We start from the raw sequence: 21757 nt of genomic DNA on the forward strand, positions 1-21757 counted from the left end.
CAGTGTAAGTTTGCAAATACAAATAAGCAACCCATTACATAAAATATCATTTGTCTTTATCAATTTCTTTCATTCATTACTTTCTTCAGGAGGTGCTCTATCATATGCTCCATTACACGGGGGATCTTTAATTATCATCAATCCTTAAAAACTCGTAAATAGAGCTAACAAAACATCCAACTATACAAAAATATGTCTCAAGAAGATTTCAAAGAATAATTATATTAGCTATGTATTATGGAGAGAGGATGGCCAAGCACACAATATAAAAACTATTTAATTTAACATCATTTAAAGTGAACAAAACATTAATTTCAGATACGATAAATTTGTATCATTTTAATCATACATGCAAACATGCATTATTTAAAGTGAATGCACATATATTTATCACTAACACAAGAGTTAAAATCACAAGACAATTTTATACAGCGGAAGACATGAGAGTGTTAAAGAAACATTAATTTTTCAAAGGATAATACCAAGTATCAAATATACACAATAGCCACTGTGGGCATACACATAAGAGATTTCACTAATGAAATGCTGAGAAAAGCATGTAATGAAATATGCGGAATTACAAAAAACGCAGAAGCACATACAAGTTCAAGCATGAACAACACAAAGATACGAAGGCACAATACAAGCACAAAAGTACATAAGCACAAGTCCATTATGGAACATTACAAAGAGCCAACAAAGGGCAACACAAGAAAAAAAAATACATATTTGTTTATTGAATATATGCTTGGAAAAACATAACCTTATGCAAATTATGTAAGACAATTAATCATGGGATAACTCGTGCAACTAAAGCATATACAATGCAAAATGCATGAAAATATTTCAACAACTATTTCTCATAAAAGAGAAAATGAGTTTAGAAAAAATACGAATAGATTTTAAAAATCTCATACATCATAATGAATCAAATTAAAACACTAATTTAACCATCACAAGCAATCACCTCCTAGGCCTCCAAACCTCAAACATCAAGTATATCAACAACTAAAACAATAGCATAATCATCATGCCAATAAAGGGCTAAAGACACACACGAAGGTGTGTATAAACATCTCTTGTCTACATATAATGACACTTAAAAACAAGTGTATCAGCGACTAGAACAAGAGCATAATGCCAACAAAGGGATAAAATCACATAAGAAGGTGTGAATAAATATCTCTTGTTTACATATAATGACACTTAAAAAATCAAGTGTATCAGCGACTAGATCAAGAGTATAATGCCAACAATGGGCTAAAATTACACACGAAGGTGTGAATAAACATGTCTTGTCTACATATAATGACACTAAAAATCAAGTGTATCGGCGACTAGATCAAGAGTATAATGCCAACAATGGGCTAAAAACACACACGAATGTGTGAATAAATATCTTGTCTACATATAATGACACTAAAAAAATTAAGTGTATCAGCGGCTAGATCAAAAGTATAATCTTAATGCCAACAAAAGGCTAAAAACATACACGAAAGTGTGAACAAACATTTCTTGTCTACATATAATGACACTTAGATAAGAGGCATAAAAAGGAGAAAACACTCCAGGTAAGAAGGCTTGTAAAGAAAACACATTAATGCCATCAATAAAAATATCAATTTTAACAATCTCTCGAAACACCATGGTTTAAAAAAAGATAACCATTACAGATAAACAAAGTTATAGGCCAGAGTTATAGGCATCCATAATAATAATAATGGCCATACAACAAATTAGTGAAACACCACACTCAAATCCAGAGATCTAACAACTGTCAGTTAAAGCTTAAACATAAGTTTTCAATCTAAACTGACATAAAACGAGGTGTATACAACTTACCCCAATCAGAATTAACAAAAGCATATACGGATTCAGAGGCCAATCAACTATCAATCAGATCCAAGACTGGTATCAACACGACACATAAACTTTGATAATTGCATATTGATAAGATGATTTGAGGTGCACACATAACTCACCTCAACGACTAACTCAGAATACCAACATTAATGAGTTCAGAGGCCAATCAACTATCAATCAGACCAAAGACAAGTGACATGTCACTCATAACCTTTGGAAATCTAGATTGATAAGATGACATGAGGCGCACACACAACTCACCTCAACAGCTAACCCTGACCCAACAAGGCCAAGAGAGATGATGCATCATATAAAATTTTGTGATGGACAAATCAAAATGCCATAAAAGGCAATACATACTCACATAACTCAATTTCCAAATAGGTGAGTTCATATCAAATATCCGATTTGAAAATTCAAGTTTCAAATCAAATCTAAAAAAAGTTAGATAAAAACCTTAGTATAAAAATTAGTGCAATCATATGCACAACTGTAAGACCCGCAAATTTCTGAGAAAATTTTAAGTGTTTTAAAAATAATTTGTGAAAATTTAATATATAAGTAAAGATTTATAAGGAATTTAAAAATTTAATTTTGCGGATTCAAAACTATTGGGATTTGGATCTTGATCCAATACAAAAAATATCCGAAATCCACTATCTATGGGAAACGAATCCTGTACTTGGATCTAGTTCATAGGTAAATTCGAGATTCGAAAGTAGAGAAATATATATATATATATATATATATATATATATATATATATATATATATATATATATATATAGTAGAAATGTATGGGCTGAATTTTAATAATTGGATCCGGATCTCGAAAGGATCCAAATTGGATCTGGATCCCAAGATCCGAAATCCAAAATGGTTTTTAGATATGAGTGTGGATCGATGTACATAGGATTGGAGCCAACATGGATCCAGAATTTAATGATATAACATAAGATGAAAGTAGTGTTAGAAATCAAATTAATACATAAAATGAATTTCATAGTTAGGAAATATTTACATAGAGTATACTTAGAGGCATAAAGTATGTTCGTAAAAACCACCCATCACCCAATGTTGAAGAGTTAATATATTAAAGTGGGTCGTCCTCTCTAGTGGACCCCACTTGAACCAAAAAGAAAAAAATAAATAATGAATAATAAAATATTCAATGCCTAAGAGAGATAAGCAACTAGCAACACTTTTTTTTTTTAGAGGTTGCACTTAAGTGAAATGGTGGGCTGAACCCACTCTCCCATTCATGTGAATGGGGGAGTTACACTAGTTATTTCAAAATAAGTTAGAAAGAAAAAATAAGAAAAAGTTAATAAGTTCAATCAAGCAAAAAAAAAAAAACAGACGTTTTTGTCAAGATGATAGGCTGGGGTAATGAAAGAGTTACAACAGCCAACAAGGGTGGGCTTTACAACACCCCCATTCACGTGAATGGGGGGAGTTACAAAACATGTGAAAAAAAAATAATCAAAGAAGGCTCTTGGAGTTTCTTGAAGCTCCCACCCATCTCTCTCTCTCTCTCTCTCTCTCTCTCTCGTTAAGCCATGCGTGAATGCCAGCCTCCCCACTACCTTAAGGACCTTTGAGAATTGAAACCTCCATTAACTAATTTTGTAACTTCTATTTTTCCTCTCTATAAAATGCTAAGAGAGCCTACACGTTTTTTCATACTCTCCTATGTACCTCTCTCTCTTGTGCTATAGCTAGATTGTGGTAGTTGTGAAGATTGTTAGCCGGGTTCGCAGCCAACCACTAGTGTCCAACCAACGTTATATCGATTCAAAGCTTCTCGTTTAAAGTAGGTACTTTGATTTAAGGATATGCGTGTGAAAGTATGGCTCCATGAGATGTCGATTTTTTTTCTATATTACTGATTTCTGAAAAGGTTCATTTTAGCTACAGTATTATTTAACATCAAAAGCTGATTTGTGTTAATCGATTTTCTGTTTTATTATGAGGTTCTGAAAATCTAATTTGATCAGCCCTGTCAATTAATATCATTAATCACTGTTGAATATGATTTGTATGTCTGGGCAACACGTGTTATGATTGTGAATCAAAATGCCTATTTAGTAAGATCGTTAAATTGATTTGTAATGGACGAAATATGCACTTAGTCAGATTCGTGCGGCAGCATAGTCTGGCCAAAAACAAAAATTCTGTTATCAGTCTCAAGCATCTATATGAATGTGAAAGGAAGAAAATAAAAAAAGTTATGCTCATATCGTTTAGACGTTTTTTTTTTTGGATTCCAGGAAAAAGGAAAATGGGTTTAGTACTATATGGATGGTCTGCATTTTCTTAAACAACGACATAGTTCTGGTTTAAAATAAATAAATAAATGGATACAAAACTTGATTTGGCTCAACATAATGGTTTTCATGAAATCAGGTTTATAAAAAAAAAGTCACGTATGACTAAAAATCAGATGGGATTTTAAAGTGTGTATTTCAAGTCAGTGACACCGTTCAATGCATTTTATAAAAAAAATCATATATAACGATCTATGTGGTTTGTGAAACATATAGTGACCGACAAGTTGAAATTTGGATTTTGTGAAAAACAATTTTCACTCTTTATACTCGGTGATTTTAAAAGTATGAATTTATAAAAATTGATCTGATTACACTTCATAGGATATGTTTTTTTTATGGCTTAGAAAATAATCCCGGTTTTTATTGGGTTTTTATATATGATTTAAGTATTGAGAAAATATAGTCACATTTGTTTTGTCTAAGTGAATTTTAAAACTACATTAAGTAAGAGATTAAGGGTTATGTTAGCTTCGTATATACATACTATGCATTTTTACCATAACCCATATGGATTTTTAAGATATGTCATAAATGTGATTTGGAGTATGTGAAACAAATACTTTGTCTTATGAAAGAGTGCATATATTCAGTTATGCAAAGTTATTTATTCGTGTGATGCATATTGCTTGACAACCAAATGGGTGGTCGACACATGATGTGAATTATTATAATGATAAAAACATGAGACACATGGATGTTAATTGATGAATGCAAAGAAAGTATGTATTAATGCTTTATTTTGAGACACTTTGGCGAAATGTTGAAATTGACTCACAAGATAGTGAGAAAGGCCATATGTGCTCAGAACCTCTCAAAAGGAATTAAAATGTTTGTCCCCCAAAGTGGTGGTCAATGATTGTGTGATAAGTTAAAAAAGAAAATCATGCGTACTTGTGCCGTATGGAGGCCGCTGAAAGTCTGAAATTAATGTTTAAGTACGTATGTCATGAAAGTTAACTAATTAAGAATGTGAATGTTAGTTCTCATGTTGCTTATAATGAGAGAGTAAGCGGTATGATTGGCTTTGTGGGGTATTGTAAAGCACAGAGGGTTGCTTCCTCAACCACGGAGATAGGAGATAGCTACCACCGGTGCTGCGGGGTGGTAGTGAATAAGGCTTCAGCTGAAAAAAAAGACTGGTATACCAGGTTGAGGGTGTTGGGGTTTCTCTCTTGATAAGTTTCGTTCTTCACCTAGGGTCGGAAAGGATGTGCAAGGCCAAGGTAATAAGATACAAATTGTTTGAATGTACCCCTTGGTCGTGTCTCTAATTCAGATACTGTTTGTGTCGTACCCACAGAGACTGTTAACAAGAGGAACAAAAGTGTAATGTGCATTCTGACAAAAGCATCGTGATGCAACTTTTTCAATAAAGCATTTTAAAAATATATTTTCAAGAAAAACGTTTGTGCAAACCGTGTATCAAATTATAAAAACTGGCTCACACTAGTGGTGAAGTCCGGGTCGAACTTAGGGAACTGGAAAAATACTTTGTATTCTACAAAAAAACTAAACTACTCTTTATTGCATTGAAAATAAAAATAATTAATTAACTAAATGAGAGTACGACCCTCTGCGGAGGGCTTAAACAAATAAAAATAAAGTGTCTTATTACAAACCCAAATTAAATTGAATTAAATTAAATAAAAGCCAAATCTAAAAAGCAAAAGAAAAGGTCTTTAGTGTTTGAGCTTCTTGTCCCTCTTTCTTATTTCCTGAGGGCTCCCTGAGGGGCTTTCTGAGGACCTGAAGGGTCTTTTGAGGGGACCTTTTAGGGACTCTTCAGGGGTACTTTCGAGGGCTCACCGTACAATCAAACACTTTCCTGCAAAACAAAAACACAAAACGAGCAGAAGCACGAAAAGAAACACTACTAAAATCTAATGATTCAAACAAGAAAAATCAAGAAACTAATCTAACATACTATAAAAACTAACAGGTAAAAAGAAAACTAACATGTAGCAAACTACTTCCCTAAATGACAAAATAAATAACGACCTATGTAACAAACTATAACTAACTAATCTTGAAACTATACCAAATTAACTAATTTGATTCAAGAAAAATGTGAACTTAAAAACTATTAATCTAAACTATAAAGCAAATGAATTGACTTTAATTGATTAAACTAAAATCACATACTTTTACCAAAACCGATTACTAATTTAACTAGACTACGACTAATGCAAACAGGTTACTCTAGTTGAATCTTTATGTGAAGAAATTATATGCCAACATTTAACTAGTTACTATGGCTAAAAAAAATCAAAGATAAACTACTTAATCAGAAGAAGGGTGCATACGGATTGACCAGATCACATTAAAACAATACACTATTAAATCATGTATGAATCAATTAAGCTATGCAGAACTAAACAATGCCCAGCGTGTTCTTGGGTCGAAACCGGCAATGCTAAATCACGTTGACCTGTGTGCTTTGCCCCACTGCATACATCAAAGACTCAAATATGTGCATGCAGTAAAAAAAATATGTGCTGAAAGAAATTCATTAACCCGCACTATGATGCCGTTAACACTAGCCTGCGTATTTTGCAAGAAAAGCTAAACACGCAGACTAGTGGGTCCGACTGCAATCGTAATCTCACGATCACAACTTGCGAATCGGGCTGGGATCAATCGAGACTCCCAAATTACAGCACACAGATCTGCGTGACCCAAACTAGCTTGATCAGATCATGTTGCACATGGGTATGTTGTGTGCGATCAGCGTGTAGGTTGCGCAGATAGCTATAAAACATTGACTTGGATCACATCGTTTACAACAATATCACGCTGCTCTAGCAGATCGATCCATGATGGTTTATTCAGTTCTGGCAAGACCTAACTGATGTGTTACGTGTCTAGTCTACTATGCAACGACTAAATTTTTTTTTTCAGAACCAAACTATCCTATATGCAATATGTATGACACATGTAAACTAAAAAAGGATTAATATCTAATACGCTATATGTTATGACGATGCAGGTTGTTATGTATGCAACAAAACAAAATGAACCTAAACTACGTGCCAATCAATTAAAGAGAAGGGGGAGAAGAGACTTACCGAACGACTCGCCTCCGACGGACAGGTTGAGAAAAGAGCGGCCTCTCCACGATATGTATTCGTCACGCTGCACCCCTTGATGGAAGAACAAGAAGACGACAACAACAAACAACAACAACAACTACGCCTTCATCCCAAAACAATTGGGGTCAGCGATATGAATCAAAAAAGAAATTCATTTTGGGTCTTCCACATGAATCATTTTCCTCCAATCATTCCTATCCAATGTCATGTCCTCGGAGAGGTTCAAAGCATTCATATCCTTTCCTATCATCTCCACCCAAGTCTTCCTAGGCCTACCCCGACCTCTTTTAACTAATATATTTTCCCATTTCTCCAACCTTCTAACTGGAGCATCATTAGGCCTTCGCCGAATATGTCCAAACCACCGTAAACGATTCTCTCGCATCTTATTTTCAATGGGTGCAACACCTACCTTCTTACGTATCTCCTTGTTCCGAATCTTATCTTTTATTGTATTTCCACACATCCATCTAAGCATCCGCATCTCAGCTACACTCATTTTTTGAATATGATGTCTCTTGGCAGCCCAACATTCCGTACCATATAGTAAAGCGGGTCTAATAGTCGTCCTATAAAATTTTCCCTTCAACCGCAATGGCATTCTACGATCGCACAACACTCCAGTTGCACTTTTCCATTTCATCCACCCAACCTTTATCCTATGATTTACATCTCCATCAATTTCTCCATACTTTTGAATGATGGATCCCAAATATTTGAAATAATCATTCACCGATATTTCTTGCTCACCAAGCTTCACTACACTCCCATCACTACTTCGTTGCTTACTAAACCGACATTCCATATATTCAGTCTTACTCTTACTCAACTTAAAACCTCTAGCTTCCAATGTCTGTCTCCATAATTCTAACTTAGCATTAACCCCAGCTCTAGACTCATCAATCAAAACAATATCATCAGCAAACAACATACACCACGGTACATTTTCTTGAATTGATCTCGTAAGCTCATCCATCACTATCGCAAATAGGAAAGGGCTTAAAGCAGATCCTTGATGTAACCCAACCGTTATCGGAAAATTGGTTGTCACCCCTCCACAAGTGCGGACATTGGTTACTACTCCTTCATACATATCTTTAATTATACTAATGTACTTGAGAGAAACACCTTTCTTCATCATTGTCCACCAGAGAACGTCCCTAGGTACTCTATCGTATGCCTTCTCTAAATCAATAAAAACCATATGCAAATCTTTGTTCCTCTCTCTATATCTTTCAATAAGTTGTCTAAGAAGATGTATAGCTTCCATAGTTGATCTTCCAGGCATAAAACCAAATTGATTCTCCGATATCATGACAACCTTCCTCAACCTAGACTCAATCACCCTCTCCCAAAGTTTCATAGTATGACTCATGAGTTTTATACCACGATAGTTTGTGCAATCTTGTATATCACCCTTATTCTTATATAAAGGCACCAAAGTACTCTTCCTCCACTCATTAAGCATCTTATTTGTTTGCCAAATCAAGTTAAATAGATTTGTCAACCATTCTAAACCTTTCTCTCCCAAGCATTTCCAAGCCTCGATAGGTATACCATCTGGGCCAACTACCCTTCTTGATTTCATTTTCTTCAAAGCCTCTGCAATTTCTTTCTTTTGAATCTTGCGCATGAAGTCACGATTTATCTCATGAAAAGGAATGGAGAAGTCTCCAAGATCTTGAGCATGACTATCATTAAATAGCTTATCAAAATAATCTTTCCATCTCTCCTTAATCTCCTCATCTTTGACTAAAACCCTTTGCGTTTCATCTTTGATACATCTAACCATACCCAAATCCCTCGATTTCCTATCTCTCATCTTTGCAAGCCTATAAATATCCTTCTCGCCTTCTTTGGTATCCAACTTATCATAAACCTCCTTATATACCTTAGCCCTCGCGTTTCAAACTACTTTTTTAGCTTCCTTCTTTGCTATCATATACTTCTCCAAATTCTCATTATCACGACTCTTACTTAGATTTCTATAACACTCTCTTTTAACCTTAATAGTTAATTTGACATCCTCGTTCCACCATGATGTATCCTTACCTAGTGGTGCACCGCCCTTAGACTCACCCAATACCTCCTTAGCCACTTTTCTCATGCCACCCGCTTTCTTATTCCACATTGATTCTGAATCCTCCGCGAGACATCAATCATCTTCCTTAACTACCTGCTCTACAAACATTCCTTGTTTAGCTCCTTTCAGTGCCCACCACTTAATTCTAGGATCTATCCTATGTCTATCCCTTTTGCGGCATTGTCTAATTCTAAGATCTAAAATTAAGACTCTATGTTGTGTAGCTGCACTTTCTCCCGGTATAACATTACAATCGATGCAACAACCCCTATCTCTCTTTCTAAGTAGGAAAAAATCTATCTGACTCGTATTAACCCCACTTTTAAATGTTACTAGGTGAGACTCCCTCTTCCTAAACCAAGTGTTTGCTATGATCATATCATAGGACAAACAAAAATCTAAAATCCTTTCTCCACTTTCATTTCTTTCTCCTATACCATAGCCTCCATGGATACTCTCAAATCCATCCCTACTAATGCCTACATGTCCATTAAGGTCAACGAGTAAAAAGGGTAGAGAAGAGAAGAGCAAGAAGAAGAAGAAGAGAAGTAGAAGAGGAGAAGAAGAAACCGACTGAAAGAGAGAGAGAGAGAGAGAGGAGAACAAGAGGAGAGAGAGAGACAGAAGGGGGGGGGGGGGGGCGTGAATCTCAAGGTGGGAGACACCCCCCTCTTTCTCAAAACCTATTATTTATAACTTCTAATTAGGGTTTAATTAGGTTTTTAGATTTTTTTTTAAAAAGAGTATATATTTTTTTTAATATTTCAAAAGTATTTTCCAAAAACTTAATTAATTTTTCAAAAAGGGCTCAAATTCCTCAAATTGTAATTTGATAAAAATCTTTGAAAACCTTCGCAAACAAGCATTTTTAAACGATTATTGCACATGATCATGCATGAAAATATATGAAATTATGTATAAAAATTATGCATGATCACATTGCATGCATCATTTAAGAAATATCACTTAAATGAAAGAATCTTAAGCCACTCATGTCATAGATGGATACTCTACTGCATTGGTAAGTCATGCATAACATCCTTGATCATGCATAAATATTAAAGTTTTTCAGTGGTTTTGTGATTTATCAATGCCTCGATATTTGGTTATATTTGCAAAAATGATGTTTCATGTATGCCTACTTTTGTATATATGTACTTTGTCATTGTATTCTTACTGGGGTGTTGTTTTGACCCCCTATACAATTATAAGAACTGAATGAATTACCGGGGTGATGACGGGGGGCTGTGGCGGAGTCAGGAAGCCATTCCATTTCCCTTTTCTGAAGACTAGATTTTGGAACTTCTGTAATTTTGTTTTATGAACTTTAGTATTGATTATTGGCCTATTAAACAATACCCTATGTGCTACAATGGGAGTTTATAATGATATGTTCCCTCTTTTATAAAATCCAGTATTAGTATGATTGACCGACCCGTAACTCGCCCAAGGTTTTTGATTCAAGATGTTGAAAAATGTTTTCACTGACGAAAAAAAATTATACTAAAAAATTTCAGGTTAAAAATCTTGGGGTATTACAACAACAATATGTCAATGGATGCAATTTTATGCAATACAAGATGTCTCATAACAATTTTCACAATCTTGAATAAACAAATAACAAATGGTTTGGCTAAAAGAAAGCATAGACATATTATATAAACAACATGAACCTTGTCGCAAACCAAATATGAAAAGATTTTTGGGCTGAAGCCACATTAACTGAAGTTTATCTTGTCAATAGAATGCCATCTTCTGCTTTGAAAAATGTGTCACCAATTGAAAAACTTTTCAAACTTATTACTGATTATTCTAGATTAAGAGTCTTTGGGTGTAAATGTTTTGTTTTTACTAACAAAAATGATAAACTTTCTCTTTGTGTCGTTCCTTGTGTCTTTTTGGGATATGCAAATAACAAAAAATGCTATAGATGCTTTAATTTTAGAAATAAAAAACTATATGAAAAATCTAAGGAAATGACTGAGTATTTTGTTTTCTTGAATTTAATTCCAAACATGATGACTGTGATACTGATTTTAATGAAGATCATGATTTAGTGAGTAAAGACCAATCACTTGATAATGAGATTGGAGAAGAGCAATCTCGTAAAGATCAAAATTGTATATAATATTCCAGACATATTGATTCTAAACATCTATGTGCACTTGAACGATATAATAGTGAAAACCATATAGAAATACAAACTAGAAGGTCATCTAGAGTCTCAAAACCACCTGAGAAATTTGTCTTATAACTCGTTTTCACCTAAGTATCAAGCCTACATTCCATTAGTACATTCTTATATAGAACTCTCGACCTATGTTCAAGTAAAAGAACACTCTGAATTGGTAGAAGCCATGGGGGTAGCGCTAGACACTTTAGAAATAACAAATACTCAGACTATTCAAGACATTCTTTTAAGAAAGAAACCTATGGACTGTAGATGGGTGTATGAGGTAAAAACCAAGAGTGATGAAACTCTTGCAAGATACAAAGCCAGATTAGTTGCTAAGGGATATTCCCAGAAATATGACATAGATTAAGAAGAAACTTTTGCTCTAATTGCTAGAATGACCACCGTTAGGACCTTAGTTTCCCTAGTCTCTGTGAGAGGATGCCCTATATATCAGATGGGCGTCAAGAATGCATTTCTTAATGAGAATTTGGTTGAATAAGTTTATATAGAAGCACCACCTGACATAACTATTTCTAAAGGAAAAGTTCTTCGTTTAGATAAAGCCCTTTATGGTCTCAAACAAGCACCAAAAGCTTGATATGACCGGTTTAGTCAAGTTATGCTTGATGTTGGATTTCAATCTTGTTTGACTAACACAACTTTGTTTGTAAAGATTTTTAATGCAGGTATTATTATTCTTCTCCTCTATGTGGATGACATGATTATCACCGGAGGAGACAAACAGGGAGTTGAACACATTAAGAAACTTCTCAAAACACATTTTGAAATGACTGATTTGAGTTTTCTAAAATATTTTCTTGGCATTGAAGTTACTTATCCTTGTAGAGGTTATCTATTGACTCGATCTAAATTTGCTCTAAATATTGTTGCCAGGTCTGAAATCTCAGTTGATAAGAAGGTTGACTCCCCCAAGGTTGTCAATACTAAGATGAGAATAGATGATGAAGAACCACTTAAAAATTCGACACCATACAAACAACTTATCAAGGCACTTTCTTATTTTTTAATTACGAGACCTGATATAGCGCATGCAGTTAACATAGCCAGCCAACTTCAGCATGATCCAACTTTTGTTCATATGGAAGCAGTTTTTCATATTATTAGATATATTAAGACTTCCATTTATCGGGGCCTTTTCTTATTTGTTTCTCCATCTTTAGATTTAATTGCTTATACTAATGCTAACTGGGAGGTAATCCCAATAACCGATACTTAATCACGAGTTTTTGTGTTTTCTTAAGTGAATTGTTGATCTCATGGCGATGTAAGAAGCAACAAGTCGTTTTCTCTTTGACTGAAGCATAATATCAAGTCGTGGCTACAACTACTATGAAGGTGGTTTGGTTAAGAAGATTGCTAGTTGATATGGTTGTCCAGATTAAAGGTGCATCACGAATGTGTTGTGACAACAAAAGTTAAAGGAGCATCACGAATGTGTTGTGACAACAAAAGTTGTAATGAAGTGCCAAATGAATGAGGTGATATCTCCAAGAGCAAGCACGAAAGCACGCACATACACAAGAAGCCACTAATGGGCAAGATTGCAACAAACCACAAAAGTGGTAAAACACACAAACTAAGGTGAAAAAATAGATTCCATTCACATGAGGCTTCACAAGAAGCAATAAAAATACATGGGACCAAGCCCCTTATTTATACACACTAAGGGACCCATGGAGGGGCTCCCATAGAGTCGTTGGAGCCCCTCCAACGGTCATATTTATGACCGTTGGAGGGGTCCAACGACTCTATGTGGACCCCTCTCAACCAATAAAGAAAGAAAAGAAAAAAGAAAAAAGAAAAGGAAAAAAGAAAGAAAAAAGGAAGGAGAAAAAGAGCATATCTTTTAGGATACACATGTACAACGTGAAAAGATTAATTTACCTCTATTGGGTATTACAAAAGAAATATATATATTTATATATGTAGATAGACACATTGACATATATATGTAATATATATATATGTATGTGTCATAATCTATATATATATAGATATATATATTATACATATTTTAACACCCCCCTCAAATACATGGTGAGATCACCGAGAGTTTGCTAAGGAGAAAGTAGAAACAAGGCGATGGCAAAGCTTTGATGAAGAAGTCCGCCAACTGGTACTCGGTAGGAACATATGGCAGTTGAATAGTCCCCCGTAAAAACTCATCACGAACATAATGACAGTCCATCTCAATGTGTTTTATTCGTTCATGAAAGGTGTGATTGCTGGCAATGTAGATAGAACTCTTGTTGTTGCAGCACAACTTCGAAGGAGTTGAGAATGAAACGCTCATATCTTTAAGCAAACTTCTTAACCATACAATCTTAGTGGTGGTAGTGGCCATCGCACGATACTCTGCTTCTATAGAAAAGAGAGAAACTTTTTGTTGCTTCTTACACCTCCATGAAATAAGTGACTCTCCGAGAAACACACAATAACCTATGGTGGAAATACGATCATCGGGGTTACCCCCAATCAGAGTTAGTATAGGCAAGTAAAGTAAGAGGTGAAAAAGAGAGTAAAAATAATCTGTTAGTTATGGTGCTTTTCAAATATCTGATAATCCTTATGACTGCGGCCATGTGAATGGTAGAAAGAGCAGTCTGAAATTGACTTGCACTATGAACCACATGAGAAATATCGGGCCTGGTGATAGATAAATATGTTAGTGACCCAATCAACTGACGATAAGGCGTGTGATTTGCTAAAAGAGTGCTATCATTGACTCTCATCTTGGCGTTGATCACTTCTGGAGTCACCACCTTCTTGTCATCTGTCAGCCCAAACCAGGCAATAATGTCAGAGGCAAGCTTCATCTGAGAAAGAACATACCCTTGGGGGAGTATGCAACTTCAATTCCTAAAAAATACCTTAGAAAACAAAGGTCAGATATATCAAAATTTTCTTTGAGAATATTTTTAATAAGGTCAATATTTTTTTTATCATTACTTGTGATAATCATGTCATCAACATATAGCAACAAAATTGTTATGTACTCATTAGAAGTTTTAACAAACAAAGCAGTATCAGTATAACCTGAAGAAAAACCATTATCGAGAACTACTTTGCTAAAAAGATCATTCCAAGCTTTTGGTGCTTGTTTAAGACCATAGAGAGCTTTATTTAACTTTAGAATATTTTCTTCACTAATTTCAAGACCTGGCGGAGGATTCATAAGAAGTTCTTCATATAGAGTTCAATTTAAAAACACATTTTTAACATCAAGTTGATATATCGGCCATTGCTTAATAGATGCTAAGGCAATTAATGTTCTCACACTAGTCATTCTAGCTACTGGAGCAAAAGTTTCTTCATAATCAATCCTATATTCTTGGGCGTAGCATTTTGCAACCAAATGAGCTTTGTATCTTTCTAGAGATCCATCACATTTGGTTTTAACTTTATATACCCATCTACATTCAATTGCTTTTTTTCCTAATGGTTGACGAATAATGCTCTAAGTTTGGGCTTTGTTAAGAGCTTCTAATTCAATTTTCATGGCTTCAATCCAATGTGGATGATCTTTAGCTTCTTTAAATGAAGTAGGCTCATGATACGAATGTATCAACATGAGACAAGTCCTATAATTACGTGAAAAAGATTCATAAGACACAAATTTTTGTGGTGACTTATTATTACGAGAGGATCTCCTAGGTTGAATGTCATCAATAGGTTCTTCTAAAAGGAAGTCTTGAGAATATCTTTCAAGGGCAGGTTGATGTTTATTTCCTAACTGTCGGGTATATACATTTATATCATTAAGGTTCTCATTTTGAGAAGCATTACCATGTTGTGGTATATCATTATGATGTAAAATGCCATCACAAGTATTATCGCAAATAATTGTATCTGGGGACTCAATTCTAGGAGCTAAGTCAAACACAGGAAGGAATAATCAATGTCTTCTCTAGATGTGTGGATATCAAAACCATTTTGTTCTTTAAGAAAGTTTATATTTCTTGACACATAAAGATTATTATTTCGAATATCATAGCATCTATAGCCCTTTTTATTTTCATCATAGCTAATGAATACACATTCAAGAGCTTTGGGTGATAATTTATCTTGTCCTTGAACAAGCACAAAACATTTACATCCAAAGATCCTTAGTCTATTAAAATCTGGAGTAATTTTAAATAATTTTTCAAAAGGTGATACATTTTCTAAAGAAGAAGAGGACATACGATTGATAAAATATGTTGCGGTAAGAAGAGCTTCGGCCCAAAAGTTTTTAGGAACATTTTTAGATACACGAAGTGTTCTTGTAGTTTCAATTAAATGTCTATGTTTTCTTTCCGCAAGACCATTTTGTTGCGGAGTTTTAGGACAAGATCGTTGGTGCAAAATTTCAATTATTTTGAAATAATTTTGAAACTTTTTAGACATGTATTCACCTCCAGAATCGGATCTAAATATAGCTATATTGTTTTGAAATTGATTTTGAATAAGGACATGAAATTCTTTAAAATTAGTGAAGGCATCATATTTGTTTTTAATAATGTATACCCATGTATATCTAGTAAAGTCATAAATAAAAGTAACCTAGTAGGAATATCCCTCTTTGGACATAACGGGTGTCGGCCCCCATACATCGGAATGCACAAGTTCAAAAGGTCTTTTTGACACAAAATTACTATGTGAATACGGAAGTGGATGAATCTTTCCAAGAATACAATCATTGCATGTAAATGTATTTGTATTACAAAATTTTTCCAAAAAAAGAAAGAGATACAACTTGGAAATACTAGGATGTCCAAGCCTCTTATGCCAAGTTTCAATATCTTTAGATTGAACATGATTACAAAATGATTTGGATGACAAAGACAAAAAATCTATATAATAAAGATCCCCTCTTCTATGGCCTTGCCCAATCCGCTTCCCGGATCGGAGATACTGCACATAGCAATGGGTAGGTGAAAAAGAGACATCACATTCAAAATCAGTAATTTGAGAAACGGAAAAAAGATTTAAATTAAGTTTTGAAATAATTCAGATTTTGGAAACAAAAAAATCTTTGTTTTGGTCATGAGTTTTCTCAAGGATGTTCCATCGGCGGTGGAAACATATGATTTGAATTTATTGAGACTTGGTTTTGACAAAAGTGATGTATTTGGAGTCATATGAAAGGAGGCACCCGAGTCAAGAATCCAAGTGGTCATACTTGGAAAAGAGGAGATGGCGGCACCGGAAGTGGAGGGTGAAGAGGACGATATAGAGGAATTCATCTTTATAAATTGTTGAAGAGTTTCGGTAAGATGAGCGATGAACTCCTTTATGTCTCCATCCTTCTTTGAATCTTCATTTGTGTTTGGAGGAATTTCACCAACGGAAGCCACATTCTTCTTGAATTTGGGGCAACCCGGACGAATATGGCTTGGTTCATTACGATTATGACAAATGATTTTTCTTCCTCCACCATTATTCTTCCAAAAATGGAGTGGTTTATATGATCTTACATTGTTGCTAGGTCGAGACATGACATGAACTTCATCAACATCTCTTTTTAAGGCCACACGAGTTTCTTCTTGACATAAGTCGGCCAAAATGTCACTTAGAGGAGTAGAAGCCCTATGAAGAAGAGATCCTCTAAGTTGCTCAAATTCGGGACGAAGTTCATGAATAAATTGGAAAAACCTTTCTTTTTCCATTAGCTCTTGCCTCATGGCAATAACACTACCTTCCCATTGAGGTTCTAGAAGAACAAGTTCATCACATAAAGAAGATAGGGCACTATATTAGTCCCTAATACTCATATCACCTTGCTTGGTAGCTCTTACCTTTTCTTGTAGAAAGAAGTGCCTAGCAAGGTCTCTTTAAGTGTACATGCCTTTTATAAAGAACCAAGCTTTATTAGCCTTCTTGAACTTTGCAAGATTTGCACAAATCTTTAATTCGACATTATTCATGAACCATGCTAGAATTTTAGCATGCTCACTTTCCCAATCTTCCATTTTTGAAGAGAAGTCAAGAATATCCTTCTCTTTTTCCTCGTCGTTTAATGCTCTTTCCTCGTTTCCTTCAAACTTAGTTAACTTCAATTGTGGTTCTGGAATGGTTCCACACACATAACCCCAAAGTTTTTTACCATTGAAGTTATTTTCCATAGCAGCAGCCCACATACGGTAATTGGTCCCATTCAATTTGAATGAGAGGTCAATTTTTGCATCCTTGTTGGCCATTTATAGAAAAAGAGTTTGAAAGCAAGAAAGAGGAGAGATATTACTTGTCAAGAGAGGATCCAATGAAGCTTTCTCAACCAAGGCTCTGATACCATGTAATGAAGTGCCAAATGAACGAGGCGATATCTCCAAGAGCAAGCACGAAAGCACGCACATACACAAGAAGGCACTAATGAGCAAGATTGCAACAAACCACAAAAGTGGTAAAACACACAAACTAAGGTGAAAAAATATATTCCACTCACATGAGGCTTCACAAGAAGCAATAAAAATACAAGGGGCCAAGCCCCTTATTTATACACACTAAGGGACCCATGGAGGGGCTCCCATAGAGTCGTTGGAGCCCCTCCAATGGTCATATTTATGACCGTTGGAGGGGTCCAACGACTCTATGTGGACCCCTCTCAACCAATAAAGAAAGAAAAGAAAAAAGTAAAAAGAAAAGGAAAAAAGAAAGAAAAAAGAAAGGAGAAAAAGAGCATATCTTTTAGGATATGCGTGTATAATGTGAAAAGACTATTTTACCCCTATTGGGTATTACAAGAAATATATATATATATATATATATATATATTTATATATGTAGATAGACACATAGACATATATATGTAATATATATATGTGTGTGTCATAATCTATATATATATATATGTTATACATATTTTAACAAAAGTTCCATCTACATTGCTAGCTACCAGACCTTTCACGAACATACCAAACATATTGAGATGGACTACACTATATATGAGAGGAGTATCTACATGGCACTATCGATCTTCCCTATGTTACCCCAAAATATCAGTTGTTGACTTCTTCACCAAACCCCTCGTTGTTCCTAGATTTTACTTTCTCTTATTCAAACTTTCAGTTATCCAATTGTAAGTTTGAGGGGGAGTGTTAAAAATGTATGTATACATGTGTAAATACGTATATATATGTATATAACTAGGTTAGATTAGTTAGTTTATTTTTAACTTCTTAGTTCATGTTGAAGTAGTCGACACTTGGTTCACTAGTCAAATAGAGTCATTGGACCTGCTCCAATGACTCTATGGAGCTTCCAAATGTGTATATATAGGGGTGAAACCCTTCTCTTGATGTATGCTTCTTGCATGATTTTGTTATCAATAAAATATTAATTTTTAAGATTGTGAGTCTCTTTTGTTTGCCCCTTTGTGGGTTTTGTAAGTGAACCCATTTTGTGGTTCTTTGTGTGTTCACTTTGGTGATTTGGTGAACTTTGTTGGAGGCTCTCATTTCCTTATTTCCTGACAGGTAGGACACACATTTCTATTATTATAAGTTAGGTGGGGTTACCATTATCATTTTGTAGTGGCGAATCTTGTATGTATTCATAATATAAGGAATTTATCCATTTTTCGAGGTCTCAAAATCAAAAGGGCATGGAAACACATAAGAACTCTTGAGTGAAAAGGAGAAAAGCTCTTTGTATTGAAAGGAGTTTGGTACAAGAATGCTTACAAGAGTTTGCTCTTGAGGTGATTCCAAAACTTCTCGCCCCCACAAAGAATCTCATCTCAGTGTATCTTGAGAAAGCTCCAAGCTTCCACTGGTCTTGTAACTTTTATTTTGTGAAATTCTACATTGTATTGAATATGAGAATTGGAATTTCTCTCATTGCTCAATATCCAAATCTCAGTATTCTGCCACTTCTGCCTATAATTCCAATATATTGTATTGGTAGATTTCTCCAACTTTATACTGCAGGTCAATAACTGAAATTGATGATATTGAATTATGATACGTTACATGATTCCCCATAGATTCACAGGCTATCCTGCAACTTAAGCTTTTTGTTTTATTTGTCTATTGCCCTTGTGAGAGCCTACTTCACTAAGAATCTTCTCTGAAATGATATGATCTTATATTGGTAATTAGTTTTTACACTAGCCATTTTAGAAGACAATGTGCTAACTGTTCAACAATTAGTGGAATGCACATTTTTCAATTATGAATTTGGTCAACTTTTTCCTGAGATAAACATGCCTTCAATTAATGCTATTCAGGAAACAGAGGCTATACTCGAGGACATCCAGCCAACTCCTGGAAAGATTTTTTTGGCTGGTTTGGTAAGATTAAATGTTATTTATAATTATTACTTTATTGATTGTTTGTTTCTTCAATTTGATATATTTTATGAATAGATAAACTTTTTTTCTCTATATATTCAATGAGGAAAAGAAAAGATCTTCTGCCATAATCTACTAACAATTTGAAAGTTTAATATGGAGAATCTTTTTTTAATGCATCTAAAATGATTTCTATGTGCTTAACAAATTAAGATAAATCTGTGGTAGGATTACTAAGGAAGGATTAGGCCTTTTATCTTTTTCCCTTTCCCCTGCACAGTGGGTAAATCTAGAGATTCTCCCACATATGGAACCACACATTGCGGAATCTACAGTGCCTTGTTTGGACAGATCAGATGGATGTTGTAGGGCCAAAGAACTGAAAGAGACTCTAAGCATTGACTAAGTGAGAAAGATAGTTTAAGAAGAGTGGATATGGAAAGTTTTCTAAGCAATTAGAAGGAATGGAAGTACAGCAAGCTGTATTGGAAGTAAAGAACATCAAAGCCGTTAAGACATCAGAGACATCTACTACTGGTAGTTGACTAGTGAATAGCAGTAAATGTTCAAAGTGAATTCATAAAAACAAAAGTCCAAAGTGGATGGTAGATTGGTAAGATCCGGATATCCAAGACACAAGCTTGGAGAATCAGATAGGTTACATTATGGATCCACTATTAGCCTGAGGAATGCCCATCTGAAAGACCTGATCTGAAGATACATAACCTTTTTTAAATCACCAACACGGACACACAATCTCTCATTCATAACTTAAAGAATACATTCTGGGATAGCAGTAGATTTTATTGTATATTAGCCTTAAAAGAAAAAGAGGTGAAAACAACAAAAACTAGCTATATGATTCAAGAGTTATCATTATCCAATCAGCTTATGTTCTCGTATGACCTCTGTTTATGGTACTAATTTAATGATATCTAGGTCCATCTTTATTATTTTAAGCTGGTGTTATGTTTACATCGAAAATTTGATTAACTTAATATCATAAGTTCATAAATCTAGTTCTCCTCATGATATTAATTTTAGAGTTGGATATGATGCTGCATAGTGGTTCTTAGCTGATTTTGATGCTTAATATACTAGTCTATTTACTCGTAAATATGATCAACTTCATGCTATTGTTCACAACTTATCATGCTTAGATACTGGTGGAATCACTAAATGATAACTGCTTGTTACTTTAATCTTAATCTTTTTATGTTCTAGTAATTTATTTCATTATGTGTGACTTTTTTATTTATAAAATGTATTTTACTATTCTAGATAATAAAATAAACGCTAAGAATACCCATCCATGTCATTGGGTTGACCTGGTTGAGCCATGAGTGAACACCAAAGAAGTTGGTGTCATAATTCAAGAGAGTTTTCACACTATGGTCTATATGTGTGTAATGAAAAAGAAAAAACACAAGTAGCTGCCTCTTATGGGCTTACAATCACACAAGAATGTGTACAGCCAAGGACCACTTATGGGTCAATACAAGAACACAAGCATAAGAGCCACTTAGGGCCTAGAACACACCATAACAAATATAAATATTATTGAGGAAAAAGTGCTTGAGAGAAGCATGATACAAGAAGGGGAGTAACCCCCTTTATATAGACAAGAGGACCGATATAGAACCATTGGGAACATCTGAATGACTCTTTAAGTCAAATGACCAAGATTGTTCCCCTGTGACCTACTTTGTACAATTGTGTCTAGAGTCTGTTTTGCTTTGATTGAGTCTTGATAAGTGTTGAGTCTCTTGTAACTTTCTCCGGGTCACCCTTGCACTTTGGTTCAGGTTGATCAATACCCTGAAGGGTTAGCTCGTAGATCTGAACTGTAATAAGCCTGCGGGCAAAATTGTGAAAGAATGCAAATGCGTTGAGCTTTCTTTTGTTCACCGTCGTTGTGATTACTTT

The 21757-nt window shown here is 34.7% G+C and overlaps 1 protein-coding gene across 9 annotated transcripts in view; it reads left to right on the forward strand.

Annotated features, from left to right (window-relative positions):
* LOC149829887 (Rhodanese/Cell cycle control phosphatase superfamily protein) overlaps positions 1-21757 on the forward strand; it is a 114318-nt gene that overhangs the window by 28743 nt on the left and 63818 nt on the right. For 7 of the 9 annotated variants that reach the window (XM_090016140.1, XM_090016145.1, XM_090016139.1 and 4 more), the window contains one exon: positions 19769-19831. The exons of the other annotated variants lie outside the window; for them this stretch is intronic. In XM_090016140.1, coding sequence (XP_089872266.1) covers positions 19769-19831 — 63 coding nt within the window. The remainder of the gene's footprint in view (positions 1-19768; positions 19832-21757) is intronic. 9 annotated transcript variants of the gene reach the window in all.

The sequence above is a fragment of the Nuphar pumila genome, chromosome 8, assembly GCF_984573655.1.
Source record: "Nuphar pumila chromosome 8, dmNupPumi1.hap1.1, whole genome shotgun sequence".
NCBI classification, from domain to species: domain Eukaryota; kingdom Viridiplantae; phylum Streptophyta; class Magnoliopsida; order Nymphaeales; family Nymphaeaceae; genus Nuphar; species Nuphar pumila.